At 44.4% G+C, this 27,315-nt stretch overlaps 1 protein-coding gene across 8 annotated transcripts in view; it reads right to left on the bottom strand.

Moving 5' to 3' along the window:
* The window catches only part of VTI1A (vesicle transport through interaction with t-SNAREs 1A), a 334,543-nt gene that overhangs the window by 4,185 nt on the left and 303,043 nt on the right, over positions 1-27,315 (bottom strand). Inside the window, exon 9 of one of the 8 annotated variants that reach the window (XM_031461753.2) lies at positions 15,800-16,020. The exons of 4 other annotated variants lie outside the window; for them this stretch is intronic. In XM_031461753.2, the coding sequence (XP_031317613.1) occupies positions 15,867-16,020 (154 nt within the window). In that variant the 3' untranslated portion in view covers positions 15,800-15,866. Of the gene's footprint in view, positions 1-15,799; positions 16,021-16,365; positions 16,418-16,690; positions 17,091-27,315 lie in introns of those variants that run through there. 3 more of the 8 variants (XM_031461754.2, XM_064488410.1, XM_031461755.2) reach the window with 3 other exon arrangements.

Here is a 27,315-nt window from a genome sequence, read left to right as displayed (position 1 = left end):
CTGGGAACTCAGAAGGAGAACCAGAGTGGAGACGCGCGCTCCGGGATGTCAGCAGAGGGCTTCTGATGAAGCTGTTTCATAATTTGCTACCTCGTTCTGAGAAAAGAGGTCGGACATCAGGCAAGGCAAGCTAGATCCAACGGCCTCACCCACTCCGGCCCCCACAGGACCAACCACACAGAAACAGAGGCAGAGTCCACCCAGCTGAGACCCCACAGCAAACCCCATCTGCCCATCCTCCAAATACCAAGCAGGAGAAGGTCTGCTGATGGGGCCTTCCACAGGAGGAGCTCAGAGGGACCAGCCAGGCCCCCAGTTGACCAGAGACCCCACCCTCCTGCTTCATATCTTTGAGAAGAAACCTTTGCAGGGTGTTCGCAGCTTTTCCCAGCTTCTGGGTGTTTCTTTCTTGGAGGGATGACAACATCCTCATGGTGTCAGTCGGATTCTTCCTGCCCACCCCCTTCTTCCCCAAACCTAAATGGATGGATGGAGCCAGTCATATCAGACAAGCCCACTCCCTGGTGGCCCCCCTGGAACGACTAGCTCCCCCTCATCCTGACAGGTTACAAAATGATCACATTTGCTGACACGTCTTCCGCAAAACTGCTTTAGTGCCTGTGTCCACTTTCCTCGAAGGAGATGAATGATCCGCTCGGTCCTCATTTATCACGTAAGGCTCAGCTAAGATCTGTCTTGTTTGTTTCTTCCCTTTCCCACTAGAAAGGCGGTGCCCTGACATTAATTCTTCTGCGATGACAGCTAATTCAGACTTAACAGACCATATTTACTCAGGAGCCGGGAAGATTCTCTGTCCCCAGAATAAATAAAAACGGGACTTCACGGCTTGTTAAAGTGAGGCTAATTACGAACACTGATTGGTGCCACTTGGTGGCTTGATTTAAAACCCAAATTGATTTTTGACCCTTTTCTCTGGAAGGGGCAGAAGTCTTCAGCACAGCCCTACACATCCCGTTTGCCCAAGTCACTGTCAAAATCTCTGTTTACCACAGTCTCCCGCATCAGCCTTGCAAAGGAAATCAGCAAAATTGAAACTCTGCAGTGAAGCACATTAAAAGCATGAAAATTCTTTAAAATTCTGCCTTTAGTAATATACAGTAGTGTGTCTCTGTGTTGACAACCATTTTATTTGTGGGTTGAGGGCCCCAAGGCATCCATGATGCTAATTTATAAAGGATTAACTGTGGGTGTTACTTGTTTAATCTGAAGCACGGTTAGAAAAAGGAACGCACAGGAATCCCTAAGTCCTCAGCTCTTCTGGTCCTTCCCCTCACCTCAAGGCAAAGAGGAGTGGGTTTCACCCATGATCTTTCCCAACAGCCTGTATCTTTAACTCACTCAGCACACACACACACCTGATCCCAAGAAGGACACCGCTGGGTCCCAGATATTCAGAAAGACCTTGGTGCGGCCGCAGAGCCAGGAGCCTTCCCGTCTCCAGCCCCAGCTAGTGGCAGGGCTCCTGGCACATAGGCTCCCAGGAGGACTGTCCAAAGGATGACAATGAAAGAACGCAGCCCCGGGAATTGTAATCATTCTATTCGAGGGAGAGTGGAAAAGAAATCTGTACGAATTTAATTGGTAGGAAAATCTCAGGGAGTCTGCGTAGAAAAGGCTGAAATTAAAAGCTGATATAAGCCCCCCAAAGATGGAACACTGGACACTGTGCCTTCTCACGGCAGCTCTGGGCCTTCTCCCCGAAGCTAGGAGAAGGAATGGTCCGCATGGAACTGAGGCATGTGCTGGCGATGGAGGAGGTCGGCAGGAGACAAACCAAAGGCTGGGAGACATCTGGGACGAAGGGTGTAGAAGGGCAAAACAAACAATCAAACAAAACCCCAAAAGGCTGGAGTTGATAGAATTGGATGTAAGTTTGATTCTGGTCAGAACACCAACCCAGCTTTGGATCTCAAAGCTGTCGGGCAGATACTGTGCCTCCAAGGACCAGAGAAGTGAGCTTTTGGGTCCCTTGAGTAGACAAGACTGAGCCAGCCTGGAGGGGGAAACAAAGGCTGGTATTGGTGCGCCCATCTGTGAGGAGGCCTGGAGTACAGTCACAGCCAGGGGCAGCTGGCAGGTATGACTGTAGGCAAAGCAGAAAGGAATGCAGAGCCCAGAGAGAATCAGAACCACAAGCCGGGAAGCTGGGTTCCCAGCTAGTGAGACTGAGTAGGAACTTTGGGGGAAGCCCAAAGGAACTTCCATCTAACTTTGGACAGGGTTGGGGGGTGGGGGGAGGCTTTAAATTCAACTAGGTCTGCAGCAAGCAGTCTTAATCTCCCTTTTGAAAATGCAAAGTGTGTTTACCCAGTAAATAATTTAAGAAAGAATATACACTTGAAAGAAGACATCCATTGAAACAGCCAGGCTAAATTGCCTCCAGGCAAAAACTTGTGCATTTGCATGCTGCATTCTATTAAGTGAGCTCGCTGTGGCTTTAAAAGAATGCAGAGCCAAATTAAAAGGAATGTGGGCCCGAAACATCAAGGATTCTCCAAGTTTACATTATGAATCACAGTGCTGTTGATACAAGATGAATTAACCATTTACTTTGAGGCTGAACTCACAAAGTACTATTGAAAATACTGATCCCCGTGTGGAACCCAGGGAGCGGCTAATCTTTCCATTGCCAGTCTCCTCCCCCTCTGGAAACAAGCTCCTGCGTGTGGCAGCCGGAATCAGAGAAGACTGGTTAAAGGGAAGGAGGCAGGCGAGGCACCTGGCGCAGCTCTCTGCTCCGGCTTGAGGAACCCAGGAATTCCACCGTAGCAGGCACTTCCACATCCCTCGGTGTCCAGCCCTCCTCTAATTCTGGGCACAGACTGCACTCACCTGTCCCTTGCCATTAGGCGTGGCCATGTTCTAGTCAATGGAAGGTGAGCAAAAGAGCTGGGTGTCACTTCCATCCATGTGGAGGCATTTAACTTCCAGGGTCTGAGTCTCCAGCTGGCTCTTCCCTCCCTGTTCTGATCCAGGGGGCTGTCCATTCCAGGAGTGCAGTTACAGGATGGTGGAGACTCCTCCTGCCTGAATCCCTGAGTCATCACATGGAGGACCATCGCCCTAGAGGCTCACCCGGGCTCACAGTGCACTTGTGTTAAGCCAATGAGGTTTGGGGGTTCTTTGTACTGCGGGATAACATAGGCTATCCTAAGTGATGCACTACTGCCTCCCTTCTCCTGCAAGATGGAGTGTCTGGCCAAGCCAAGTGAGGCTCTGGTTTAATGTATTCCAGAAGTCAAGGTATGATGAAGGCTGATATGACTTCTTTCTTTTAAGAACAGACTTTTTCCTCTTGGTTTTCCAGAGCTGGGATCCTCCTCTCTCCATACTTGGTCATAAGACTCATTACTGAAGACTCAGGAGCTTCTTCAAGCTGTAACCAATGCCAGGGTATGCCGATGAACACTTCAGCAAACTCAGCTGAGCATTCTGTTGTCCATGAAGAGCAGGTATATGCTGGCCTCATCCACTTCTCCATTCCAAACGTCGGATGCTACCCGTAGAGGGTCGGTGTGTTCCAGGCCCCTGGCCGCAGTGACTGGACCAGGAACAGCCATGTGAAAGGAGCCAGTCCAGTAGAGTGAATGTCCAAAGCTCTGCTTGCAACATGAGGTCACCTGGACGTGTGGTGTGCAGATGTTGGCCTGGATCTGCTGCAGCTGTTTTGTTTCCATGAGGGAAGCCAGCCTAAGAAAGAAGCTGACCACGGGAGGAAAGCAGAGTGGAAGAAAGGGCAGAGAAATGGAATCTCAGTCCTGCAGACCTGGTGAACCTCCCTATCAGACATCCTTCTCTTGGACTTTCAGTTATATGAGAAAATAAATTATTTCTGAAGTCAGTTGGAGCCAAGTCTTCTGTTATTGGAGACCAAAAAGCATTTTTAGGTTGATTCACCCTGATTCCAAAACCAAGTCCTGGATCTTTGGCATATTTTCCCCACCTCTTCCAAGGAGAATTACCTGCCCACGCCCCTCTCTCACTTTTGTATTTCCCTATGCCTCTCTCTGACCACTGCACTTACGGCACAGTTTTATGATTTTCCGTTTCTGGGCAGGTTTCCCCGATAAAAAGTGGCCCTTCTGTGGTCTAAATCTCCTTCATCTTTTGTATTCCCAGTGCCTAATACACAGCTTGGCACAGACATCCTCCAAAAAAAGAAAGAAAGGAAAAAAGCTGGCTGAATGTACAAATGAGGGGCTCTACCTACAGGTGCTGCTCTGAAAGTTCATGTAGTCATCTTCCTGGTTTCTAAGGGTGCCTGCAGCCAAGTACAGCCTTAGGAGTTAGCTCTTAGCCACCCTCCCATTAAGCATGCCAGCGGTGTCTAAACCCCTTCACAAGCCTGCATTCATTAGCCGGAGAGTGCACGACACCCTACAGGTCAGCTCCCCGTCCTGCACACGCTTTCCCGCCTGGCCAGCCGGACCAGAATGATGATGCCCCACCTTTGGGGGCCGACAGAATAATAATAATTAGCAGGACATTTAGCAACCAGAAGAGCAGGGAGGGGAACTCTGTGTAAAGGAGCCTGGATCGTGTTTCTTTGGGAACTGTCTAAAAACAGGGACCAAGGGAAAGGCTCTTCCAGTCCTTCGTCCAATTCCACGTCAGTAGTTAGTACTCAGCAGCAAGAAATGAAAACAAGAGTAGGAGAAATGGTTCATTGTTATCAGCCTCTAATGAACTTTAATTTGAAGCATTCTTTCCAAAGCTGGGTACACGGTGGTCTGTGTGCTAGAGTTGTGGGGTTGTTATGCCCCCGATAATGCCCATCCAGGGTCTTCTAGGTCCTGGGTCTTTGGAGGAACGCCCAGCCTCACCCCAGGAATTCAGGTAGGGCTGCTCCCTGTCTCTGATTCCATCCGTGGACACAGGACCCGGGCAGGCCCAGCTAATTACAGCTCTCTAGCCCCTGCCCAACTACTTGTTCAGGAATTGGCATGCCACCCAAGCCAGATGGAGTCCCCTGGAGAGTCTTCCTGGAAAGTCAAGAAAAAGGTACTCTCTCTACTGGGAATGATCGTAGGGACAATGGAAGTGGGGCGGGTGCTGGGAGAGGCATTTTTTCTCACCGCGCAGGAGGAGAAGCTGCCTGAAGGATGCCAACACAGAGGAACAGAGGGCCCAGAGATGATGAAAAAGATGAATTTCATTAAAAAAAAAATTTGGGGGGGAGGTAATTAAGTTTATTTACTTATTTATTTTTAAACTGAGGATTGAACCCAAGACACTGTGCCTGCTAGGCAGGCACTCTACCACTGAGCTATACCCTGCCTACAAAAGATAGGTTCTTGAAGGCATTATTTGAGCCTGTGCTGTGCGTCTGAAGAGTCCCATTTAAACTCTCCAGTTATAGGAGCCAAACGACTCCCTTTTGCTTTGAGCAAATTTGGTGGGACTTCTCTCATTTTCAACCCTACCGCTTGTACTGAGTTACATAGCCACTCCCTCAGCCCCCTCACACCGCCCCAGACTCACGTCTACCTTAGAATGTGACCTCATTTGGAAACGGGGTCTTTGCAGGTGTAATTCATCAAGGATCCTGAGATAAAACCATCCTGGATGGAGGGTGGGCCCGAGATCCAATGGTCGGTGTCCCTATGAGAAGAGAGGACACAGACACAGGGAAGGAGGCCCCATGAAGTCAGGAGCAGAGACTGGAGAGAGGCTGCCACAAGCCAAGGGACGCCTGGGGCCACCATGCGGGAAGAGGCCAGGAAGGATTCTTCCCTAGAGCCTTGGGAGGGAGCAGGGCCCTGTTGACACCTTGACTTCAGCCTTCAAGGCTCCAGCACTGCGACAGAGCACATTTCTGTTGTTCTAAGCCACCCAGCTTGTGGTGCTTCGTTACATCGGCCCCAGGACTCGGATACACAGAGTTCTCAGATCCAGACCAGGGTCTGAGATCTCGGCCTTTACCATGACTGGTCTCCACGTCTCCACCCTCTTGTCCTCCTGCGAGGACAGGCCAGGCCAGCCTGGCTCCCCGGAAGTCGTGCACACAGCCGTGGGGCCCACCATCTTCAGGAGCTGTTGGTTCCTTCATCTTAGAATGAGACTCCCCTTCGTGAACAGAGCAAGCGGTGGTGCAAAGCCACGTGAGATGAGGGACCCGAGGGGGCATGTCCCACAGACTCCTGCCTCTGGGATAAGACATTTGAAACAGGAGGAAGGCCAGGTGTTACCTCTGGGCCATCACCCACCATTCATAGTCCATATTTGCCGACCTGAGTTTAGGAGTGGTCAGTTATCCATGAGTCCTGAGGGACGGGGACACAGGATGGCTGCATCTTCACAGGGGGAGAAATGAGGATGCTCTCAGCAAGGAACTGAGGAGGTGGGAGCCAGGGCCTGAGCCCCAGCACCTGGGGGCTAAGTCCTGAGTGAGGATGAGGAGTACTCCGTTTCCCAATTTCTGCTTAATTTAACTGAATGTTTTCTGTGAAGGGCCAGATAGTAAATGTATTAGTTTGCTACAGCTGCCATAACAAAGCAGCACACGTTGTGTGGCTTGAAACAACAGAAATGTATTGTCTCACAGTCCTGGAGGCTGGACATCCGAGATCAAGGTCTTGGCAGGTGGGTTCCCCCTGTGCACCGGGAGGGAGCATCTGTTCCATGCCTCTGGCCCAGCTTCTGGGAGTTTGCTGACAGTATCCGAGGTTCCTTGGCTTGAAGAATCATCACCCCGATCTCCACCTTCATCCGCACATGGCATTTTTCCTGTGTGTGTATCTGCATCCAAATTCCCTCTTTTCATAAGGACACTGGTCGTACTGGGTGAGGGGACCACCCTGCTCCAGGATGACCGCATCTCAACTGATGTATCTGCAAAGACCCTATTTCCAAACAAGGTCACATTCTGAGGTACTAGGGGTTAGCATGTCAACATACAGATTTGGGGGAGGGGAGAACACACAATACAGCCCATGACAGTAAATATTTTAGACTTTGTGGGTCCCACAGCCTCTGGTGCAACTACTCACCTTCACCCGTGTGGTGCAGAAGCAGGCAGGTACGATATGGGTGAGGGAGCACAGCTGTGTTCTAATAAAACTTTATTTACAACACTGGGATTTGAATGCCACATAATTTTCCCATGTCAAAAAATATTCTCCTTCTGAGTTTTTTTCCAAACACTTCAAAATGTCAAAATCATTTTTACCCCAAGGGCCATACAAAACTAGGCTGGGGGCTGGATCTGGCCAGCTATCTGCGGTTTGCCTACCACTCCTGGTCTCAAAGGTAAAATCTGTCTGAGGCAGGCCTCCTCCACCTGAGAACATGGTGGTCCTCGGACCACGAGCAGATGGGATGGCAGGTCTGGCCAAGTCCCTCCAAAGAAAAAAGGAAACCCAGAGTCCCTGCCCTGTGGGTGTCACAATGAGCAACTGACCATGGAGGCCCAACAACAAAGGCCGTAATTAGAGTGATGCCAGCGGCAGGGACAATTTGTTGGGTGCCCACAATCTTTGATTTGCCTGGGGTGACCTGAAACAAGTCACTCTGAGACACTTGGGTTTCAGTTTCTTTCTGGGCACAATCAGCCAGTCCACTAACCACCCCAGGGAGAAGAGGATCAGCTCATTAAAGATTATAAAGCACTTTGAAAAGATAAAGCCTTTACATGCGTGCAGTCAGCAAGTCATTCTGTGAAAGAAGATGCAGTTTTGGGAAAGGTGAGAGGCAGGAAGAAAGGGGGCAGAGGCCGGCGGAGCTGCTTGGGGCACGTCCGGGGGCTGGGTGGGGAGGTGGAGGCAGGAGTCCAGGAAGCTGCTGCCTCCCCAGGCCCACCAGGCTTCTCGATCCCACAGACTGGCATCTACCTGGGTTTCACGGTGACACTGTCCCTCTGTGAAGGGGGAGCCTTCCCTGGGAGGTGGTCGCATAAACATTAAAGCAAAGGGCGGGCATCCCATTGGCTGGCTTGTGGAGACCTTCCGAGCCCTGGAAGGCGGCCAGCAAGTACCTGTCGGAGCCCATTGATAAGTCCGCCAGGGTCTGATGGGCAGTGTACAGTTACACCTCAGTCTATGATGCCAAACATACACGTCAAATTTCAGCCTGGACACTGCGGCCGCTGCCATTCTTAAATATGGACTGAAGACGGCAGGGAGCCTGGAGAGCTTTGCTGGCCACTGGGCTTTCAGGTAGGATCAAGGTAGCTTGCTTCAATCAAAGGGCTTGGAAAGAACTTGAGGAAAATTAAATAAGGATGCTCTAGAAATGCAAGGTGTATGTAACCCCTCCCAGGTTTGTGGACTGCCAGAGCTGGAAAAGGTCTCTACACCCTAGTGTGAAGTCTTTGTTTTAGAGTTGAGGACCCTGAGGCCTTGCGAGGTAAAGGGATGTGCCCAGGTCAACCATTTGGGGCCCAGTCAGGTCTTCAGACCCCCAGCCCCGTTCCTGTTTCACGGTGATACTCATTCTCACCCTAGCAGCCAGGACCAGTGTGGCGACTGCCCGTAACGGCAATTCCAAACACGCCTCCTGCTAATTGGGACCATTCAACAAAATCAAGGAATACAACTCAAAACCTGTCAGTTTCCACCTCTTACTGAGCCCAACCCAGTCCCACTTTATATACACAATGAAGGAGGGCACGGGAGGGTGGACCACGGTGGTTCCCAAACTCCAGGCTGAAATGACATTGAGAAAAGAATGACATTGAAGCGGCTCTTTTTTTGAAAATCAGATGACTCAATTTCAAGGACTGCCCTTTTCTCTGAGGTTGTGTCCTTCCTACTGTTTCAGTGTCCAAATGTCCTTTATTTTATGGACTGATGGTGATAGTAGACGGTAAGTTTTCTCCCCAGTGTCCTTATTTGGACATTGGAAATGAACTCTTTCCATGGAAATCAAAAGAGGACAATCCTCCTTCAGTCCTCTGTTTAAAAAGTCCCAAACCCAAGACATGTAAAAGTTTGTGAACCCCAGAGCTGGAAAAACCCACTCAGATCTACACTCTGGCGATTCCTCCTCAGGGCTAGACGGCGTGGTTGCCATGGTGATGCCAAGAGCAACATCAGTGGCGGTGAGGACAGCCGCAGCCACACCGCACCAGCAGCTCGTGTTAATGGGGTGTGGACTGCGGGCCAGGTGCTGTTCTGGCATTTTCTACAGTCTGTTGAACCCTCACCACAATCCTATGAGGTGGAGACTATTACCACGCCCATCTTGACAAAGGAGTTCCCTGAAGTCCCAACCCTTGTCTCCAGTCTGACCTTCCACCCCTGCAGGACACATAAAGTGATTACTTAAGTAACTGCTGTGTCTTATGTTCTGCATCAGATTTGCCTTTTTTGTCTTTGACATCATCGTTACACTCTTGTCCACAGACACTGCAGTTGGGCACGCAAGTTAATTTTGCTAACATCACACACAACACTGATTAACCAAAGTCAACTCTTTACTCAGTGCCCAGTGTAAATGCTCAGTAAATTATGGAGATAATATTCATTTCTATTCAGAAGCACAGTTCATCAGCTTTCTTCTGTCACTGGCACCTGGGCTATGTCCTTTCAGCCTGTCTCTTTTAGGTAAATGCATGATCACTGGATCCCTCCCCAGATTCAGGGACAGAGGAAACAGCAACTGTCCTCCAGGGGTTGCTCACCAGTGAATGTCCATTGCCCAGTGACCTCATCACACAATTTTTTATGATGTTGACCTCACCTATCAAACAGGTGAGGAGCTAAGCTGTGGAAAGGTTCTAAGTCTGCGGAAGACTGAATTGAACCCATCTGCTAGAAGAGAGTGCTAGACAGAAAAGAAACTTAGGTGGGACGACCAGCAAGACTCCCTGTGTGATCTCAGGAAAGGACTAAAAGTCTCTGTGTTTGAGTTTTGCCTTTCGTGAAATGTGATAAAAGAATCTTTCTAAGTATTCTCAGCATGGGGTGTGGGCACAGATGTAACTTCCAGACGGTCTTAAAAAGGCAGGGTGTCTTTTCCTGGCCTTGGGTGTTTGCTGCCTGTGTGATGTCACTTCATCTTCATAATGATCTGGATTTATGAGGACCCGGATTTGGTGGCTCAGGCCCACCCAGGGAGAAGGCGAGCCCCACTCCAGATGTGGCCCTGGTGATGCTCTCCATGCGAGGCGACCATCCTCAGTGTCAGGTGGGGATCACCCCTTTCTCGATTCCCACCCTCCCCCTGCGCCTCCTGCTGGGTGCCCTGAGGGAGGGGAGGGTCCCCACTCCCGCTGGGGACTGCCCCTGTACTGTGAAGGAAACTCATTGCTCTCCTGAGGGCCCGGCCCCTCCCTGGCTGAAGGCCCCCCACTCTCTTTACCCTCCTGAGAAGGCGGCCAAACAAAGCACATCTGTCTGCGGGGCTGAGGCTGCATTTTTGGAGCCAAAGTGTTTGGATTCGAATCCAGGACCTGCCACACCCAAGTCCTGCAGGTCACTCAGGCATGTTACTTCATTACATCCCTGAGATTATGTCCTTTGGCTCTTTCAGTATGAAAATAGTCTTCATTTTGTGGTGTGATGGTGACAATAGATGCCACTGTTTGTCCCCCATGTCCAAGTCTCTCTTTGGAAACTACCCTCTTACTCGGCAAAATAAAAAGTGGACAATCGTCTGGCAACCTTCTGTTTAAAAAGGAAGGTGAAAGTTACCAATACAAGGAATCTGAAAGTTCCAAAGAAACAAAGCTTCAGTTTCCTCATCAGAAAAATGGGGGTCAATGAATTACATTAATAAATAAATAAGTAAATTCAACTTGAAGTGCTTAGATCAGTGTTTAGCAAGAGTAACTGCTCAGTAAACAACCATCACAGTTACTATTTTATTTTTCCACCCCTATTATCACTCCCTGATCGCCCCACAATGGGTCCTTGTGACGCCTCCTTATTTGACTGCCTGCTCCCCTCCAGTCGACATCCTCCCCAGCTCAGGTGCCTTGGCCTGGAAAGCCTGCAGAGTCCTCTGCAGACTCCTGTGGGGCACATTCCAGTGCTGGACCTGATTAGCTTGCTTCGTGGGGTCCCGGGTCAGCCACTTTCCTGGGAGCCCCACCTTCAGCGCTACTCGGTTATCCAGGAAGGCGGAAGCTGCCCTTTCCAGCTCTGTTAGCTTCCCTGGGGCCACCCCTCGACAGCCAAGGTGCCTCTTCTGGATCAGGGCCGGCTGAGGTCACATTGGTGGAGACACAGCTGCCTTGGCTTTTGTGGTGGTTTTTAACATGATTTCCCTGCAAGATCTGACATTAGATACCTATCTCTTAAGAGTCAGGGATTCGCACCCTTTTTCTGATGTCGCGAGAATAAAACATTTTGGCAGAGGTTTATCAGCCACCTGCATCTCTGTCAACTGTTGAGGGATGTGGTTACGTTTTCTAGATCATCACATCAGAACCTCTCTCTCTCCCTTTCTCTCTCTCTCTCTCTCTCCCTCTCTGCCTCTCACTCTCCCTCTCTCTCTCTCATCCAGATTTGGTTCCATGGCTGAATGGCGTGTGTCTTAACTCACATCCCCACTGTGCCAGTCCTGGGGCTGTGTGTCCTCAGATCCTTTTCTTGTCCCTTCTGCTTTGCTCTGTATCATAAAGAGGCTGACCCTTGCCACCACCCTGTAGGCTGGCTGCCCACTGCACTCAGCCAATGGGAGACCCTGGCAGGACACTGGGGGTGGGGGGCAGAGAGAAGTTGGGGTATTCCTCCCTTTCTTTCTCGGGCTTTCCAGCAGCTCGTCTGCACTGTGGCTCCTAACAGGTCCTCCTTGCTCGCAGCTCCCATGAGGTGCCCCTTTGCCCTTGGGCTCCAGTCCAGGCGGCGGGGCTCTCTGCTGACTCGAATCCCTGGGCTGTCCTGTTTCCCTGGGTGGCCATGTGCAAGAGACATCCAGCAGACTGTGCACTGTCTGCTCAAACTTAGGATATCTTCTTCCTGATCTTTCGCTTTAAACTGATTTTACATACCCCAAAGCAGCATTAATCATTTCTGAGCAGGTGAACCCCAGGTTAAGAACGTCTCCTCTGAAGGCTTTTTAATGATAAGTACAACGGCTGACTCATAGTTCTTTGGGCGGGAGGAGGGTGGGGCAGGGTGACAATCAGATAGCAGGATCCCCAGGTTTGTGCAGGTGAAGCCACGTCACCTGCCAGCCTGGGAACGTGTGCAATTCTCTTCTCTAATCAAGGAAGGCAGACGGGTGCGGGGGAGGGGGACTCCGCAGGCCTCAGGAGAGGGGACGGGAGAGCGGGGAGCACTTGCCCTCTTTCTAAACCGGGGAGTGGGGGGACAGGCTGCGCCTGATTGCTCTTGGGATGCAAAGTGGGCTCAGTGCAGCCAGAATCTTCTTTGCCAAGAGAAGCCAGAAACTGTTCTTTCCGTGAAATCTCTCAACTTAAAAAAATTGGCAACTAAGTGAAAGTTTCCCAAAACACTGGGTAGCCAAACAAAGCACATCTGTCTGTGGGGCAGAGCGGCCCTGATCTTTACTCTGTGACCTCTAACTGATTACTAAGGACCGAATTAAATCTCCCTACGTTACTGGAGATTCCCTCTGAGGCAGGAAAAGCCCAGCCCTCCTGGCCCTGCGGAAGTCCCAAGTTCAGCCTGGCGTGAACATCAATAGCCAGGTTCCACACTGAGTGCATCCAACTTAGCCCATAACTGATTCCTAACCACGGGGTCGAAGGCCAGAGAGAGGTCAACAGAAGCCACAGACCAGCTTGTGCGTGCCTCTCGGACCTCTCATGAGGCGATGAAAAGCACAGGCAGAGGTCAGGGCTGGACCGCACATCTGCAGGCCCCTTGCCCCTCACAGAATGTGCTGCAGAACGCGCTGGAGAGCCTGGCTGGTGATTCTCGAGGAGGAGGCTGCGCATCTCATCTGCAGTGTCTCAAAAGCCAGGAGGCCTGAGATAGGAAACCAAGTGATCTCCTTTGGAGGCGGAGTGGCAACAAAAAGTTTGCAGGACGGCCTCCATTCCCAATCTGTTGAGTGATCTTGTGAAAAGCAAGTCAATGTGCCTCAGTTTCCCCATCTCTAAAATGGTAGTAAATACATATGATCCAAGCACCCCTGAGGATGCTGGCTGAGGACCACATCTGTGGACGTGAGAAAAATAAAGAAAATAAGCTGCCAAGGAGTAGAGCGGCTTTTGAACTCTTTCTCAGGTCCCTCATTTGGCTGCAATAAATAGAAAACTCAACCCTAAGTCAGGAAGGATCTTGACCGAAAGCGAGCCAAAAAGCAGCCTAAATCTTAGAAAGAAGCAGCCATTCTTTCCTCTGTCACTCTCCGGAGCGGCTGCCCTCAAGTTCCCTTGTCGTTTCACCAGCGGATGTGAAACCCAGCCCCCTAACTGGCTACCAACCAACGCGAGGGCCCCTGATTACCAGTATACGGTGGCGTCACTCCAGGTCCCTAACGGAGTTGGCTGCAGCCTCAAACTCCCCGATTGAACACTCGTCAGAAGTCTAGCTGAGGGAAACAGTGTTGATCGAGGGGCCTAAAGAATGGGGCCAATCTCTCCCAGAGACACACGAGTCTTCCCCGGAGCAGCCGAGCCCCCGAGAGCCCCCGAGAGCCCCCCGCCACCCGCGCCGCTCAGGTTCGCGCACGCGCTCTGCTCTGTGCTCAGCGCCACGCCACCTGCTCACACGGAGGGACAGTAAGAGACAACCCTGTGGAACTCGTATTTCCTGTAAGGATGTTCTCAAACATGTTTATTACCCGGCACGGTGTGTGTCCCTGTGATGAGGTCCCATGGGAAGGTGTTCTGTCTCGTCGCGGTGGGGGAAGGAGCTGTGTTTTTATCTCTTGGATATTGACTCATGTAACTGAAACCATCTTTCTCTCTAAGTCGCCTGCCAGATGCCCAGAGATAAATTTGTGGCCCACCTCTCACAAACTTATGAGCTACTCCACAGTTTGTGTACTAACCTCCCTCCAGACTTCATTTACTAGATAAAAAAATCTATTGTATTGGATACATTTAGGTAAATTGCTATAAATCCTGGTGGGACCAAGACAGGCTTATACACAGACACTGAAGAACTACTAAAACAAAAAGAATGTACATTTTTGTGGGTTGGCTACTTTAATAATTCTGGCTTTATTTTCTCTCATATCCCCCAAACAATTCTGTGCTATGTGATACTTGGAAGGCGAGTTTGCACATTTACTGAAACAATAGGATACTTCCACTTATTCCTTGAACCCCCTTTCATGGCCAGCATGGGGTGATTTCTGGATCGAACCCAAACTCGGGACTTGGGGCCCGTGGATTCCTCTGTAGGCCAAGTGCAGTGGATGCGGGGTCCCCTTTGTTTGAGGATTTACTTCAACTGTCTTAACAACACGGACCTCTTTTGTGGAAGCAGAAGGCGCTCCCAGCAAATGTTGGCTGCAGATACGCTAGCCGAAACGTTACCACGGTCACGGCCCTTCCTTGAACAATCTAAAGTATATTTCCCTCTGTGTATATTTGGTTATTCAGATGCTTTAAAGCCCAGAAAACAATCATAGCTGAGGCCATTTCTGAGATGGGACTAAAAGAACCTACTTGGAGACAGATAAAAATAATGAGAATCTTGCTGTCAGGAAAGATTTAGAAAATATCACTGGCATTATTAAAATTTAATTTTTTACTCGACTTTTTGGTTCTCCTTTCCAGTGATAATGAGCAGGACTGCACACCTCCGCCTTGCTGGTACTTGTTTTGTGCAATAAATTCAGCCTTCCAGTCTGAAGACATTTCAGACAACAGTTTTGACTGCTATAGGCTTATTTTTTACCCTGTGCTGTGCTTTTGAGTCTTCCTATAAAAACCAGTTCATGAGATAATTTTCCACAAGGCCAGTGGAACTAATAAAAATCAATTTTGCCCAACTGGTTCAGAGAAATCTTGGGAATAGCCAAGGCAGAACTGAAAAAGAGGGGGAAAAAAAGAATCAATGTATTCACTAATGGTTGACTTCATAGAGGACTATCAAATTAGCTGACAGGAGATGCTAGCTGTTGGAATTTTCCTTTCGGCTTGAACAGAACACCTTTTAAGGGTCTAGGAAAGGCTTTTCTTCCCAGTGGTTGAAGTTACTTGAATGTAGTAATTGTGAGTTGCCCATGCCCTGGGTGACGAGGCTGAATTTGGGCCTGATGGATGGTGGCCTCTGCTGAAGTCAGGCCTGTCCTTCTATGTAAGAGAAGCTGGTTTTGTGAATGGGTGCGCTGGGTTTTATACAATTTACCCCAAAGCCACAGGATCAGTGGGTGAGGGACTTATCAGTGTATTCCAATACCCCAGGTTCTTAAAACATCCTCATCGCATCTCCGCCAAGACCACCCATCTGACTCCCCATTTTGGCTTCCTGCCAATGGAAGTATGATCTCAAAGGGACACGTCTTTAAAGATCCGGAAGCAAGAGCAGGGTGTGGTGGCATGTAGACCACGTGCTCTAAAGCACATACTTTAACTACCACCTACATTCCTTAGTTCAAGACACTAGTTGGTTTGTGTAAAAACAATTGCAAGCCTTTGCACAGAAAAAAAAAAAAAAAAAAAAAAGACTGAAAGGAAATGTAGCCGAGCAGTGAGCTACACACAGCAGCCAAGGGTTTGCATATGGGTGGTGAGTGTTGTTTGCTTTCTATCTTTATGTATTTCTACATTTTCTTAAATTGTGTATTATTACACATACAGTTATTATTTAAAACAATGCTAAACTAAGAATTGAGTCCATTGGAAAAAGAAACATAATAATTTATTATGTTTAAGAAAGAGGGAATGTGTGAGAAAAAGAAAAACAATGGTAAAATTTATTTGTCTTTTTGGGGGCCCTTTATCATCCAAAGTGCTTCACACAAGTGCTTTTATTTAATCTTCATTCCAAGTCTGTGACAAAGATATCAATGTTACCGTTTTTCAGAGGAGAAAACTGAGGCTTAGGGAGGTTAATTTGCCCAAGATCGCACAGCTCGTCAGTGGCAAAGCTGGTGTTTAAAATCGGGTCCAATTTCAACGACCACGCGCAGAGCCTGGTGGGAAGAATAATGGCTGGCGTCATGGTGCATCTTCCATTGCAGCTCACTTTGCATTTATGAATCAAATCAGGGATAACAACATCTGTGCTTTTTTTTTTTTTTTCCTACCTTCAAGGTTCTTAGGATGTTCAAATTAGTTCATGCATGCAAAAACAGAAAAATTCAAAGTTTGCCTTAAAGAGATAGGGTGCTAGGATAATACTTCACATAACATTGGTGCATTGAGAGTTGCCATAAAGGCCATTCGGATACTGATAATTTTCAAAGAAAAAATACACTAAAATAGAATTAATACTAAAACTCCATTGAAAAGACTTGTTCTGGATCATTCAGAAGGGGTGAGAGGGTCCTGTCTTATCCTACCTGCCATGAAGACCACCAGTTTTTTTGCCTGTAATAAATAAGGTAAAAAGCAAAGGTTGTAAATACTGCATATATTATGACCCTACTTTTGCAAAAGGGAAAAGCATGTATAAACTTGGACACAAACTGGAAAGATATACATTGAAATGAAAGTAATGATTGTGTCTAGGTTTTGGGATCATGGTGATTTTTTAAAAAAATCTTCTATGACTCACTGCATTTTCCAGATTTTTTTTTTGTAATGAATATGCGCTATGTTTACAAAAACAGGCACTATTTATCAGCCTCCACACACAGATACAAAAACATTACCTTCCTCCTTGGATAAGATTGCAAAATAAATTCTGAGCTTTGCAGTTGTTTGAATTCTGGTGAAATAAAAGTTTATTTGGAATGCATTTTAAATTTTAAAACGAAGGGTGTAGCTACCCCAATTTCCTCACACAAATTGGGCTCAGTCTGTTGAGGGCTTTTGCCATATACAACTTGACTGTAAAACATCAGAGGTCAAGACGCCAGGGAATACACAGTGCACTTGGAGAATAAAACAGAAACATGCCTGGGACGGCCACGGTGTTGGAAGGCCTGTAGTGCCTGGTCTGATTCCAAAATGACCTGAATGTTTGCATGGTGGCCTCAGAAGGGGATGGGGTGCTTCCTGTCACAGCACACAATCAGTAGCTTAGCAGAAAAGCGCCACCCTGTTTGAAAAAAACAGGGCCCAGTTCAGATTTCAAGCAGTGCCACCAAGGAAGCTATTTTTAAGGACATAATTGCATTTGCAGCATCTGGTATTTTGCACACTCCATTTTTATGACTTCAGCATGATACATGTTCCGTAAGACAAACAAACAAGAGAGATTACCTGTGGGACGCTGGAGTCATGTCGAATATTTCTAGTATCGAAATCTTATAATAAGCCCTAGAGATTATTCCAGGGCCAAATAAAACATTACCCAACGTATAGGACGCCAGAATGGGGAATACTTGGCAGCCGAGGAGAACGGGGATTTACTTCATTTATTAGGCCAGTACACAGCCTCAGATGCTAACATGCACTGATAGGAAATGCCAACATTTCAACTTAAATCAAGAATCGAGTCCATAACATCGACACTTCAGCAGAAGATCACAAACAGCACAAATCTGGGTTTCTTGTACTAATTGGGGAGGTTTTTAATTTGCTTATGATTTCTGCCTGATGTGGAGCTAATCTTCCTCCGGTTACCTCCTAACGCTGTCTAAAATAATCCGCTTACTCCTGGTCTGTCCGCAGTACTTTATATCAAATACCACTCGCTTCCTCAACGCAGCCACAGCAAAAGGCAGCCGCGGCCCCGGCCCGCCCTGCGCTTCAGCATCGCCGGCAGATGCTCCTACAGACAGAAGCCAGGCAAGGAACAAGGGTGCAGCCAGGCTTTTGAATAAGTAAGAATGATGAAATGCGTGCTCAACAGCACTAATTAACAATGAAAGCATAATCTGATAACTGTTTTGAAAAGACTGAGACAGATAATTTTGCTTTCTCAGACAGACAGGCAAAATATTTCAGGGTGTTCACCAGCCTATGTAATTATCACTATCAACATCCAAACTCGGTTCACAACTTTTTTTTCCCCTAAACATGCCCCCATTCCACTCCTCTCCCCCTTCCTGCCCCAGCACCTTTTAAAAGTCTCCTGTAAACATTTAGTGACTCATCCTGGAGGTTTTAGAGGTTTTAATTGATATGGGCCAGCAATGCCATTTCAGTAGTATTATTGCCCTATCTTGACTCACTTTTAATGAGTTAGATTTAAAAAAAAAAAAAGAGTTTTGGGGAAGGGAATGTGTTAATTTTCACAAAGTAGAATATCCCAGAATTCTAATTCTCATTAAACACACTGTAAGGACATGTGTGCTGTGAGGAGGGAGGGGTCCCCAACACACAAAAGCGATGTGGGCTGTGGTGCGACATCGGGGGTGGGGGTGGGGTACAGCGTAGTACTGAAGCAAAAGCCAGGCTCTCCTCCCAGCTGGGCATAGCTGTGCGACCTTAATCAGGACACTGTCTCCTTCTGGGCCCGCATTTCCTTATCTTCAAAATGTTGGGTGCAAGGTCTGGGGGATTTCTAAGATTCCTTCTGCCACTAGGAATCTACGGTCCTTAATGAAAAGGTTCATTTTTTTTCCCTTAAAAATGTGCCTATTCTAAACAAGCAAAACCCAACTCCTCTTTTCCCGTTCTATGCAACACATCATATTCGAAAATATTTCCCTCAAATTTTCAGAGGTTACTGAAGGGGAAAAAAGTTATATTGTTTAATCCTGCTTTATAGAAGTTTGCTGTTTTATTAGAAAACAACCCTGAACAGTGATCAGTAAGGTATACGGACCCAAAGTGGGGGGAGGGAGGAGGCAAGGAGAAAGAGGCCGCCTTCAAGGGCCTTGTGGAAATGTATAAAACAAGCAGCGAGATAGTCCTTTGCCAAACACTGTCATAAATTTTTTATTTGGCAGCTAACATTCTCACTAGTTTTCTTGGCAGCAATTGGGACCTTTAGCAAGAAAGGTGCAGGAGAAAAATACCTTGTTTAGAGATGTTTTCAACACTTTCTGGGATTTTTCAGAACTTTTGCCTGCAGCACATTTTTACAACTACAGTCTCCAATCACCTGATGAGTGGGTGGTGGGGTTGAACTTTTTTCTTTAAGGAAAAAAAGAGAATACAGGGAGAGAAAGCCAACAAGCAAGGCTACCCCCCTCTGGCCTTCCACCGAGCCCATCTTTCTTATTTTTCATGGTAGGTATTTCTGATATCCAAGTGCTTAGCCTTCCCTGTCTAGACAAAAAAACTGAAAATAATATCAGAATGTACCTTTTGTTGGGCCTGATACTATCTATATTGTATTCCCCGATGACAGAGATAAATGAAAGTGAAACAGGCTAATGACTAGGCCATTTTTCTTACACAGTTCTGCCCAAAACAGGTCCCACCTGTTGCCTCTGGGTCAGTTAATGGGCTGATGTCAGCACACGCAGACACGACATCACACTGTTGAGGGGGAAATGCGTGGCGTGAAAACTCGTGGAGCTGATCATCAGCCGTCTTGGGGAACCTCAGGCCCTGAAGCTCTTTGAGGAGAAGGACTGGGAATTCTGGGAAATAAGTGGCCAACATCCACAAGGAATTGAGGATAAGGTCTTTTCATTACAACCACATCCTAAATACTTTATGCAGACTAGCAAAATTCTTGTACCAGGGGACTTCCAGCTCTGAGTGAAGAGGTCCACAAATTCACTATCCTCCCCCCAAGTTTAAAACTGAACAGTCGTTAAAACAATGCTTTCAGGGTTCTGGATAATGACTAAAGGCAAAAGAAAAAAAAATTGAGAGGTGTTTATTCATAGAAAGCTGGCAGAACTTTGGGTAAGAAGATCCCTACCTCACCCCCTAACTTAGTTGGCTGGAATGATGGTTTTATGAGGGTGGGACTGCTAGAGAAGGCTGACTTGATTTGGAGCAGAAGGCAAAACCCATGCTTGGTGGCACTGTCAATAAAAGTAGCAAACTCTGTAGGAAACTGAATGGGAGAAACAGCACAATTCTGCTAGCCCGGGGTTGCAGTCCTGGTTGGGGTGAGCTACAGACCAACCAAAAATGTGATGGGAAGACCCTGGAACTGAGAGAGCCATGGATGTGCCAGATAAGCTATCCTCACATCTTTTGTCGATTGGGAAAATATGCGAATGTGCTGGGAAGACCTGAGAGACCCCAGTGAAAAGTCAGAGCCAAGGCAAGCTTGAGAACTGGCTGAACTTTGAATGTTCTTCTCAACCCACATACAGATTGTTTGGCAGAGGATGGAAGCCTAACGGGTTCAAGGTCTTTGAGCACAACCTATGCTTGATCATTGGCTGGCCACTAAGCTATGCACAAAGGGGCAACTCCTAGGAAGCAAGGCTCGTAAAATAAAAATCAGAATTAAAAAAAAAAAAAGCAACAATTGAGTAGACTGCAGGGGAGGTAGACCCTGCAGATTACATTCAGGCAAGCTACTTAAAACCATCAGAATCCTGAGTTGTTACAAAATATCATCTAAAATGTTTAGTTTCCAGCAAAAAAATTATGACATGTCAAAAAGAAAAAAGAAAAGGGAAAAGGGTAATCATATTCAGGGGGAAAAAGCAGCCAATACAAACTGATTCTGAGTGACTCCGATGTTGGATTTAGCAGACAAGGACTTCAAAGCAACTATTGTAAACATATTCAGAGAATTAAAGGAAACTATGTATAAAGAATTAAAAGAAATTATGATGACAATGCTTCAACAAATAGGGAATCTCAACAGTGAAAGAGGAACTATAAAGAATTCTAGAGTTGAAATGTACAATAAACTAAATGAATGGTAATCAGTGAACTTGAACATCTGCCAATAGAAATCATCCAATCTGAAGATGAGAAGGATAAAAAGTATTGAAGAAAAATGAGCAAAGCCTCAGGGACCTGTGGGACAATAACAAGCATACCAACACATGTGCAATGGGAGTCCCAGAAGGAAAAGAGAGAAGGAGAAATGTGGCAGAAAAATATATTTGAAGAAATAATGACTGGAAGAGAAAATCTTAAAAGCAGCAAGGGTTCAAAATAACTCATTATGCAGAAATAAACAGTATGATTGATAGCTGACTTCTCACCAGAAACAATGGAGAAGAGAGTTAAACAACATACTCAAAGTAATAAAATGGTGGGTGTAGGAGTAACCTGTCTACCAAGAATTCTCTATCTAGCAATAGCATTCATCACAAATGAAGGTGACACAGACATTTCTAGGTAAAGAATGAGAGAATTTTTTATTAGCCTTATAAGAAATACTAAGTAAGAAATACTTCAGGCTGAGAGGAAATGGTACCAGATGGTAACTCATATCCACTGAAAGAAATGAAGAACACTGGAAATGGTAAATATGTAGGGTAAATATGGAAGACTGTATAACTATATATTTTCTCTTTTCTTCCCTTAATGTGTTTAAAGAACATAAAGATTGCATAAGCAATAATTATAATTACAACAATCAGTATTGTTTGGTTTATAATATATAGATATGACAATCATAGTACAAAAGAAGAGGAGGAAAATGGCCATATTGGAATAAACTTTCTATGTTTTATTAGAACTAAGTCAGTAGTAAGCTAAAGTAGATTGAGAAAATTTAGGATATATATTGCAATTCCTAGAACAAAGACTAAGAAAATAACAATAAAAAATGTAGTTAAGAAATCAGCAGATGGATTAAAATGGTACACACAAAATATCTATTTTTTTAAAAAGAAAGCAGAAAAGAAGAACCAGAGGAACAAAAATACAAGGCAAATAGGAAACAAACAGCAAAATGGTAGACATAAATCCGACAAGATAAAAAATCATACAAATGTTACGGGACTAAGTGATTCAATCAACGGCAGATTGTCAGACTGGATAAAAAAGATACAACTTTATGCTGTCTACAAGACACATATGCCGTCTAAAGAGACACACTTTAGATTCAAAAGCACATATAGGTTGAAAGTTAAAAGAAGGAAATATATATATATTATATATAATATATATATATATATATATATAATATATATATATACACACACACACACACCCTGCAAATAGTAAACATAAGAGAGCTGGAGTGTCTACATTAATATTAGACAAATGGACTTTAGGACAAGAACTAGTCCTAGAGACAAAGACAGAACAGTTCATAAATATAATAGGGTGAATGCATCAAGAAGATATGGCAATTATAAACATACAAATATCTAATAACCAAGTCCCCAAATCCATGAAGCAGAAACTTACCAAAGAAAAGAGAAATAGAAAGCTCAGTAATTATATCTGCAGATTTCAATAATTTGCTCTCAGAAAAACTGATAGAATAACCAGACAGAAAATCAGTAAAGGAGACCTCAATACTATCAGCCAACTTGACATAATTAATATTTATAGAACATCTCACTTGATAACAGTAGAAATACACATTCTTTTAAAAATCATGTGATAAAGCCCCCAGCATAGTACATATATAGGCCATAAAACAAGTCTAAATAAATTTAAAAGAATTTAAATAATAAAAAGTATGTTCTCTAATTACAACAGGACTGAGTTAGAAATCAACAATAAAAGAAAGTAATTTGGGAAATCCCCAGATTAGAAAATTAAGTAACACACTTCTTATAAATCCATGAGTCAAAAAAGAAACTACAAGGGGAATTATAAAATGTTTTGAAATGAATGAAAATAAAACAATAACTGTCAATAAAATTTGTGGGATACAACAACGCAGAACTTGGTGGGAATTTATTTTCCTAATTTGAAGAAAAAGATTTCAAATTAATAATCTAAGCTACCACAATAAGAAATTAGAAAAAGAGCAAATTAAGCTCATCACAAGCAGAAAAAAAGGAGTAAGGGTTAGAGCAGAAATCAAAGAGCTTGGAAAGAGAAAACAATAAAGAAAATAAATGAAACCAAAAATTGACTCTTTGAAAAGATCAACAAAACTTGATAAACTTTTAGCTAGAATGACCAAAAAAAGGAAGAAGACATGATTACCAATATCAAGAATGAAAGAGGAACATCACTACTGACTTAATAAAAATTAAAAGGATTATAAGGAAACATTCTAAACAATTTTATGTCAAAAAAATTAGACAATTTAAGTGAAATGTACAATTTCCCAGAAATACACTCATTATAAAAACTAACTCAAGAAGTCATAGGAAATCTGAATGGACCTTTAACAAGTAAATAAATTGGATTAGTCATTTAATTTTAGCCATTTGGTCATCGTCTCACAAAGCCCAGCACCATACGGCTTAAATAATGAATTCTATCACATATTCAAAGAAAACATTCTTAAACTCTTTTAGAAAATACAGAAGAGAATACTTCCTGACTCATCTAAGAGGTCTGTATTACCCTGATATAAAAGTTAAACAAAGACATCACAAGAAATATTCAACATGAACATAAGACACCAAAATCCTTTACAAATATTACCAAACTGAATCTGGCAACATACTAAAAGGATTAAACACCATGACTTGCATTATCCCAGTAATGCAAGGTTGGTTTAATATAAGAAAATCAATTAGTGTAAATACACTGCATAAATAGCATGAAGGACAAAAAAACACATGCTCATCTTATTAGACACAGAAAAACATTCAGCAAAATCTAACACCCATTCATGATAGGAACTCTCAACAAACCTAGAATAAAAGGGAACTTCTTCAACCTGATAAAGGACACTTACGAAAAACCGATGGCTAACGGCATGCTTAATAATGAAAGACTGAATGCTTTCCCCATACGATTGGGAATGAGGCAAAAAAGTCTGCTCTTACTACTTCTATTCAACCTTGTACTGGAGGTTCTAGCCAATGCAGTCAGGCATAAAAAAGAAATAAAAGGCATCCTGATTATAAAGGAAGAAGTAAAAGTATCTTTATTCACAGATGACTTGATTCTGTGTGTAGAAAATCCTAAGGGATCTACAAAAAAGCTAGTGGAACTAATAAATGAATTTAGCAAGGTTGAAAGATACAAGATCAACACAAAAAATCAAATGTATTTCTACATACTAGTGATGAATAGTGTGCAAATAAACTTAAGAAAACAACTTAATTCAAATAGTGTCAAAAAGAATACAAAACTTAGTAATAACTTTAACAAAATAAGTATAAGACCTGCACACTGAAATCTACCAAATATTGCTGAGAAAAATTAAAGATCTAAATAAATAGAGAACAAGTACATGTTCATGGGTTAGAAAATTCAGTATCAATAAGACGAAAGCTCAGTGCAATCCATATAAAATATCAGAGTTTTCTTTATGCATTTTTTGTGGAAATTGAAAAGTGAATCCTTAAATGTATATGTAAATGGAAAGAACTAGAATGGCCAAAACAATTTTGAAAAAGAACAAATTGGAGGACTTATATCAACTGATTTCAAACTTACTATAAAGCTAGAGTAATCAAGATAGTGTAGTATTGATGTAACGATAGATTTATAGATCAGTGGGACAAAATAGAAATTTCAAAAATAAACGTTTACATTATGATCAATTCATCTTTGACAAAAGAACCAAGGCAATTCAATGGTGTGAAGAGAATTAAATACCCATATTAAAAAAAAATAATCTTAGACCATTCTGTCAAACTATATGCAAAAATTCAAAATGGAACAGAGACCTAAATGTAAGAGTTAAAACTATAAAACTTCTGGAAGAAAATCTTTGTGACCCTGGGATAGGCAAGACACTAAAAGCATAATCCATAAAATAAAATCTTGATAAACTGACTTCACCAAAATAAAAGCTTTTACTTTTCAAAACTCATCATTAAAAAAAATAAGACAAGCCACAGCCTGAGGGAAAATATTTGCAAAGCATATATCTAATAATAGACTTCTATCCAGGAGCAAAAAGATAAAAACTCAAAATTCAACACTAAGAACACAAATAACCCAATTAAAAAATTATAAAATTAAAAAAGAGCTGAATAGACATTTCACCAAAGACTACAAACCATGAATAAGCATATGAAAAAAAAAGAGATCAATCTCATTAGTCATAGGAAAAAGCAAATTAAGATGAGAGAGCACAGCACACCCACTAAATGGCTCTAATCAAAAAGCCTGACAATTCCAAGGACGTGGAGTCCTCGTACCTTGCTGGTGGGAGTGTAAAAGGGAACACCTACTTTGGAAAACAGTTTGCCAGTTAAAAAAATGAACATATACATACCATAAAACTCAATAATTCTACCCTCATGTATCTACCTGAGAAAAATGAACATATGTCTATACAAAACTTGTATGCAAATTCTCACAGTAGCATATTCATAATAGCCCCAAACTTGAAACAATCTGAGTGTCCACCAACTGGTGAATGGTAAACAAAATGTGGTACAGCCTTACAGTGGAATACTATTCAGCAATAAAAAGTAACAACCTACTGATACTCGCTGAGGTATAGATGAACCTCAAAAACATGGTGGTGAGCAAAAGAAGCTAGACACAAAAGACTATACATATCGTACGATTCTATTTATATGAAATATCTAGAAATCAGATCAGTGGCTGCCTGGGGCTGGTAGTGGGAGCAGGGATTGATTCAATGCAAATAGGCATGAGGGAACACATAGGGTGATAGAAATATTTTTAAAATAGACCCTGGTGATGGTTGCACAGCTCTGTAAATTTACTATAAATCACTGAGCAGTAGGTTTATGATGTAAATTTTATGGTATACAAATGACACCCCAATGTAGCTGTTAAATTGTCTGTAGACTAACAAATGGCTCTTTGGGTTCCAAGGGAGATAGCATACCAGCAGGGAAGTGGTACAGTCAATCTTCCAGACTGAAGTAGTCCAACCTCCTGCCTCAACTCCCCTTTTGGTTACAGCAGCCTCTTTCTTTCTTTCCATCTGTAATTATTCGTTTCTTGACTGTCTCCTCCAGGAACTGGGATTATACAAGAGCAAGATTCAAGTCTGCCTCAGTCTTTCTTGTACCCATGACCTATTCTAGTGCTTGGCATAGTAATAGGTATCAATAAATATTTTGATGAATGATGAATGATGTGGAGAAAGAGGAGACATATTTGGGTTTTCCTTTAAAAAAAAACCAACGTATTCATTTGCCTGGATTGTTTGCAAATACCTTTATCATGGAACTTCATTCACTTCTGCAAAATTCACCTGTCATGTGCCAGGCATCATGTGTTTGGTATTAGAGAATGAGCTTAAACAGAGCTGGGGCTCGTGTTCTCAGGAAGCTCATGGTCTAACGGAAGAGAAGACCCTGTATTCTGCTGTCTAATGAGCATGATGAGTGGCATGGCCTGGCCTACAGATCTGGAGGGAAGGGGCAGAGAACGAAGTGCCTGTGAATCCAGAAGAGCACAGGAGACACTGCTGAAAGGTAAGCTGACTTGCAGCCCAGGAGACCACCTGCCTTCTGCTTAAGAACTTGTTCCTCCTTTATTCAAATCAGTGTGGCTTTGTAGGTATCAGCCACACTTGAGGGCATGGCTCTCAAACGTGGTCCAGGGATCCTTTAAAAGGAGGCCCAGGAAGTCAAGTCTATTTTCATAATAATACTATGATGTTATCTACCTTTCCTACTCTCCTGCTCTCATCAGTGTATAGTGGAGTTTTTCAGAGGCTACTAGATGTGTGGCATCATGACAGATTCATGAAGTACTTGGGACCCGAGCAGTCCTCTATTAAGTCAGATGTTAAAGAGATTTGCACTGATGTAAATCGATGCCCCCTTCTGACGCATTCTGTTTTAGAAAATATAGTTATTTCTCATAAAATGTTTGTTCATGGGTAATTAGCTTACTGTCACTATTTATAAATGGATTCGTATGTATTTAAATTTGTCTCAGTTTCAATTTCTAATATAAAAATACTGATAGATGTAACTCACACAAACAAGAACTCTCTGGGGTTCTTGATAATTTTTAAGAATGTACAAGGGTCCTGGGACCTAAAGGTTTGAGAACCACTGTCCTAGGGGGAAGCAGAGGGAGGGATGTCGGGCATTTTACCTACAGAATCCATCAGTCTAGACACTGGAAGGCAGGTACAGAGCATAAGTGAAAGCCACTGAGGACCAAGAACACTTATAAAGGTGTGCAGGATGGGTTCCCGGGAGAGCTGTAAGTCCTGAGGATGTCTGCATTCAGCGAACCCTCAAAATGCAGCAGGGCCATGACCTCAGGGGGACACACCAGCCCGGGGGTCTGTTCCCCGCAGCTATCAAAACTGCACAAGTGCACGGTGCTAAGAACTGCTTTGACCCTTCCTAAGCAAAATGGTTCAAGAGAACAGTGAATTACCCGAAGTCAGTAACTTATAATGACATCTTACACCCATTGCT

Source organism: Camelus dromedarius, chromosome 8 (assembly GCF_036321535.1).
Source record: "Camelus dromedarius isolate mCamDro1 chromosome 8, mCamDro1.pat, whole genome shotgun sequence".
NCBI lineage: Eukaryota > Metazoa > Chordata > Mammalia > Artiodactyla > Camelidae > Camelus > Camelus dromedarius.
The sequence above is the reverse complement of the archived record's forward strand: the minus strand, read 5'-3'. Positions and strand labels throughout refer to the sequence as shown.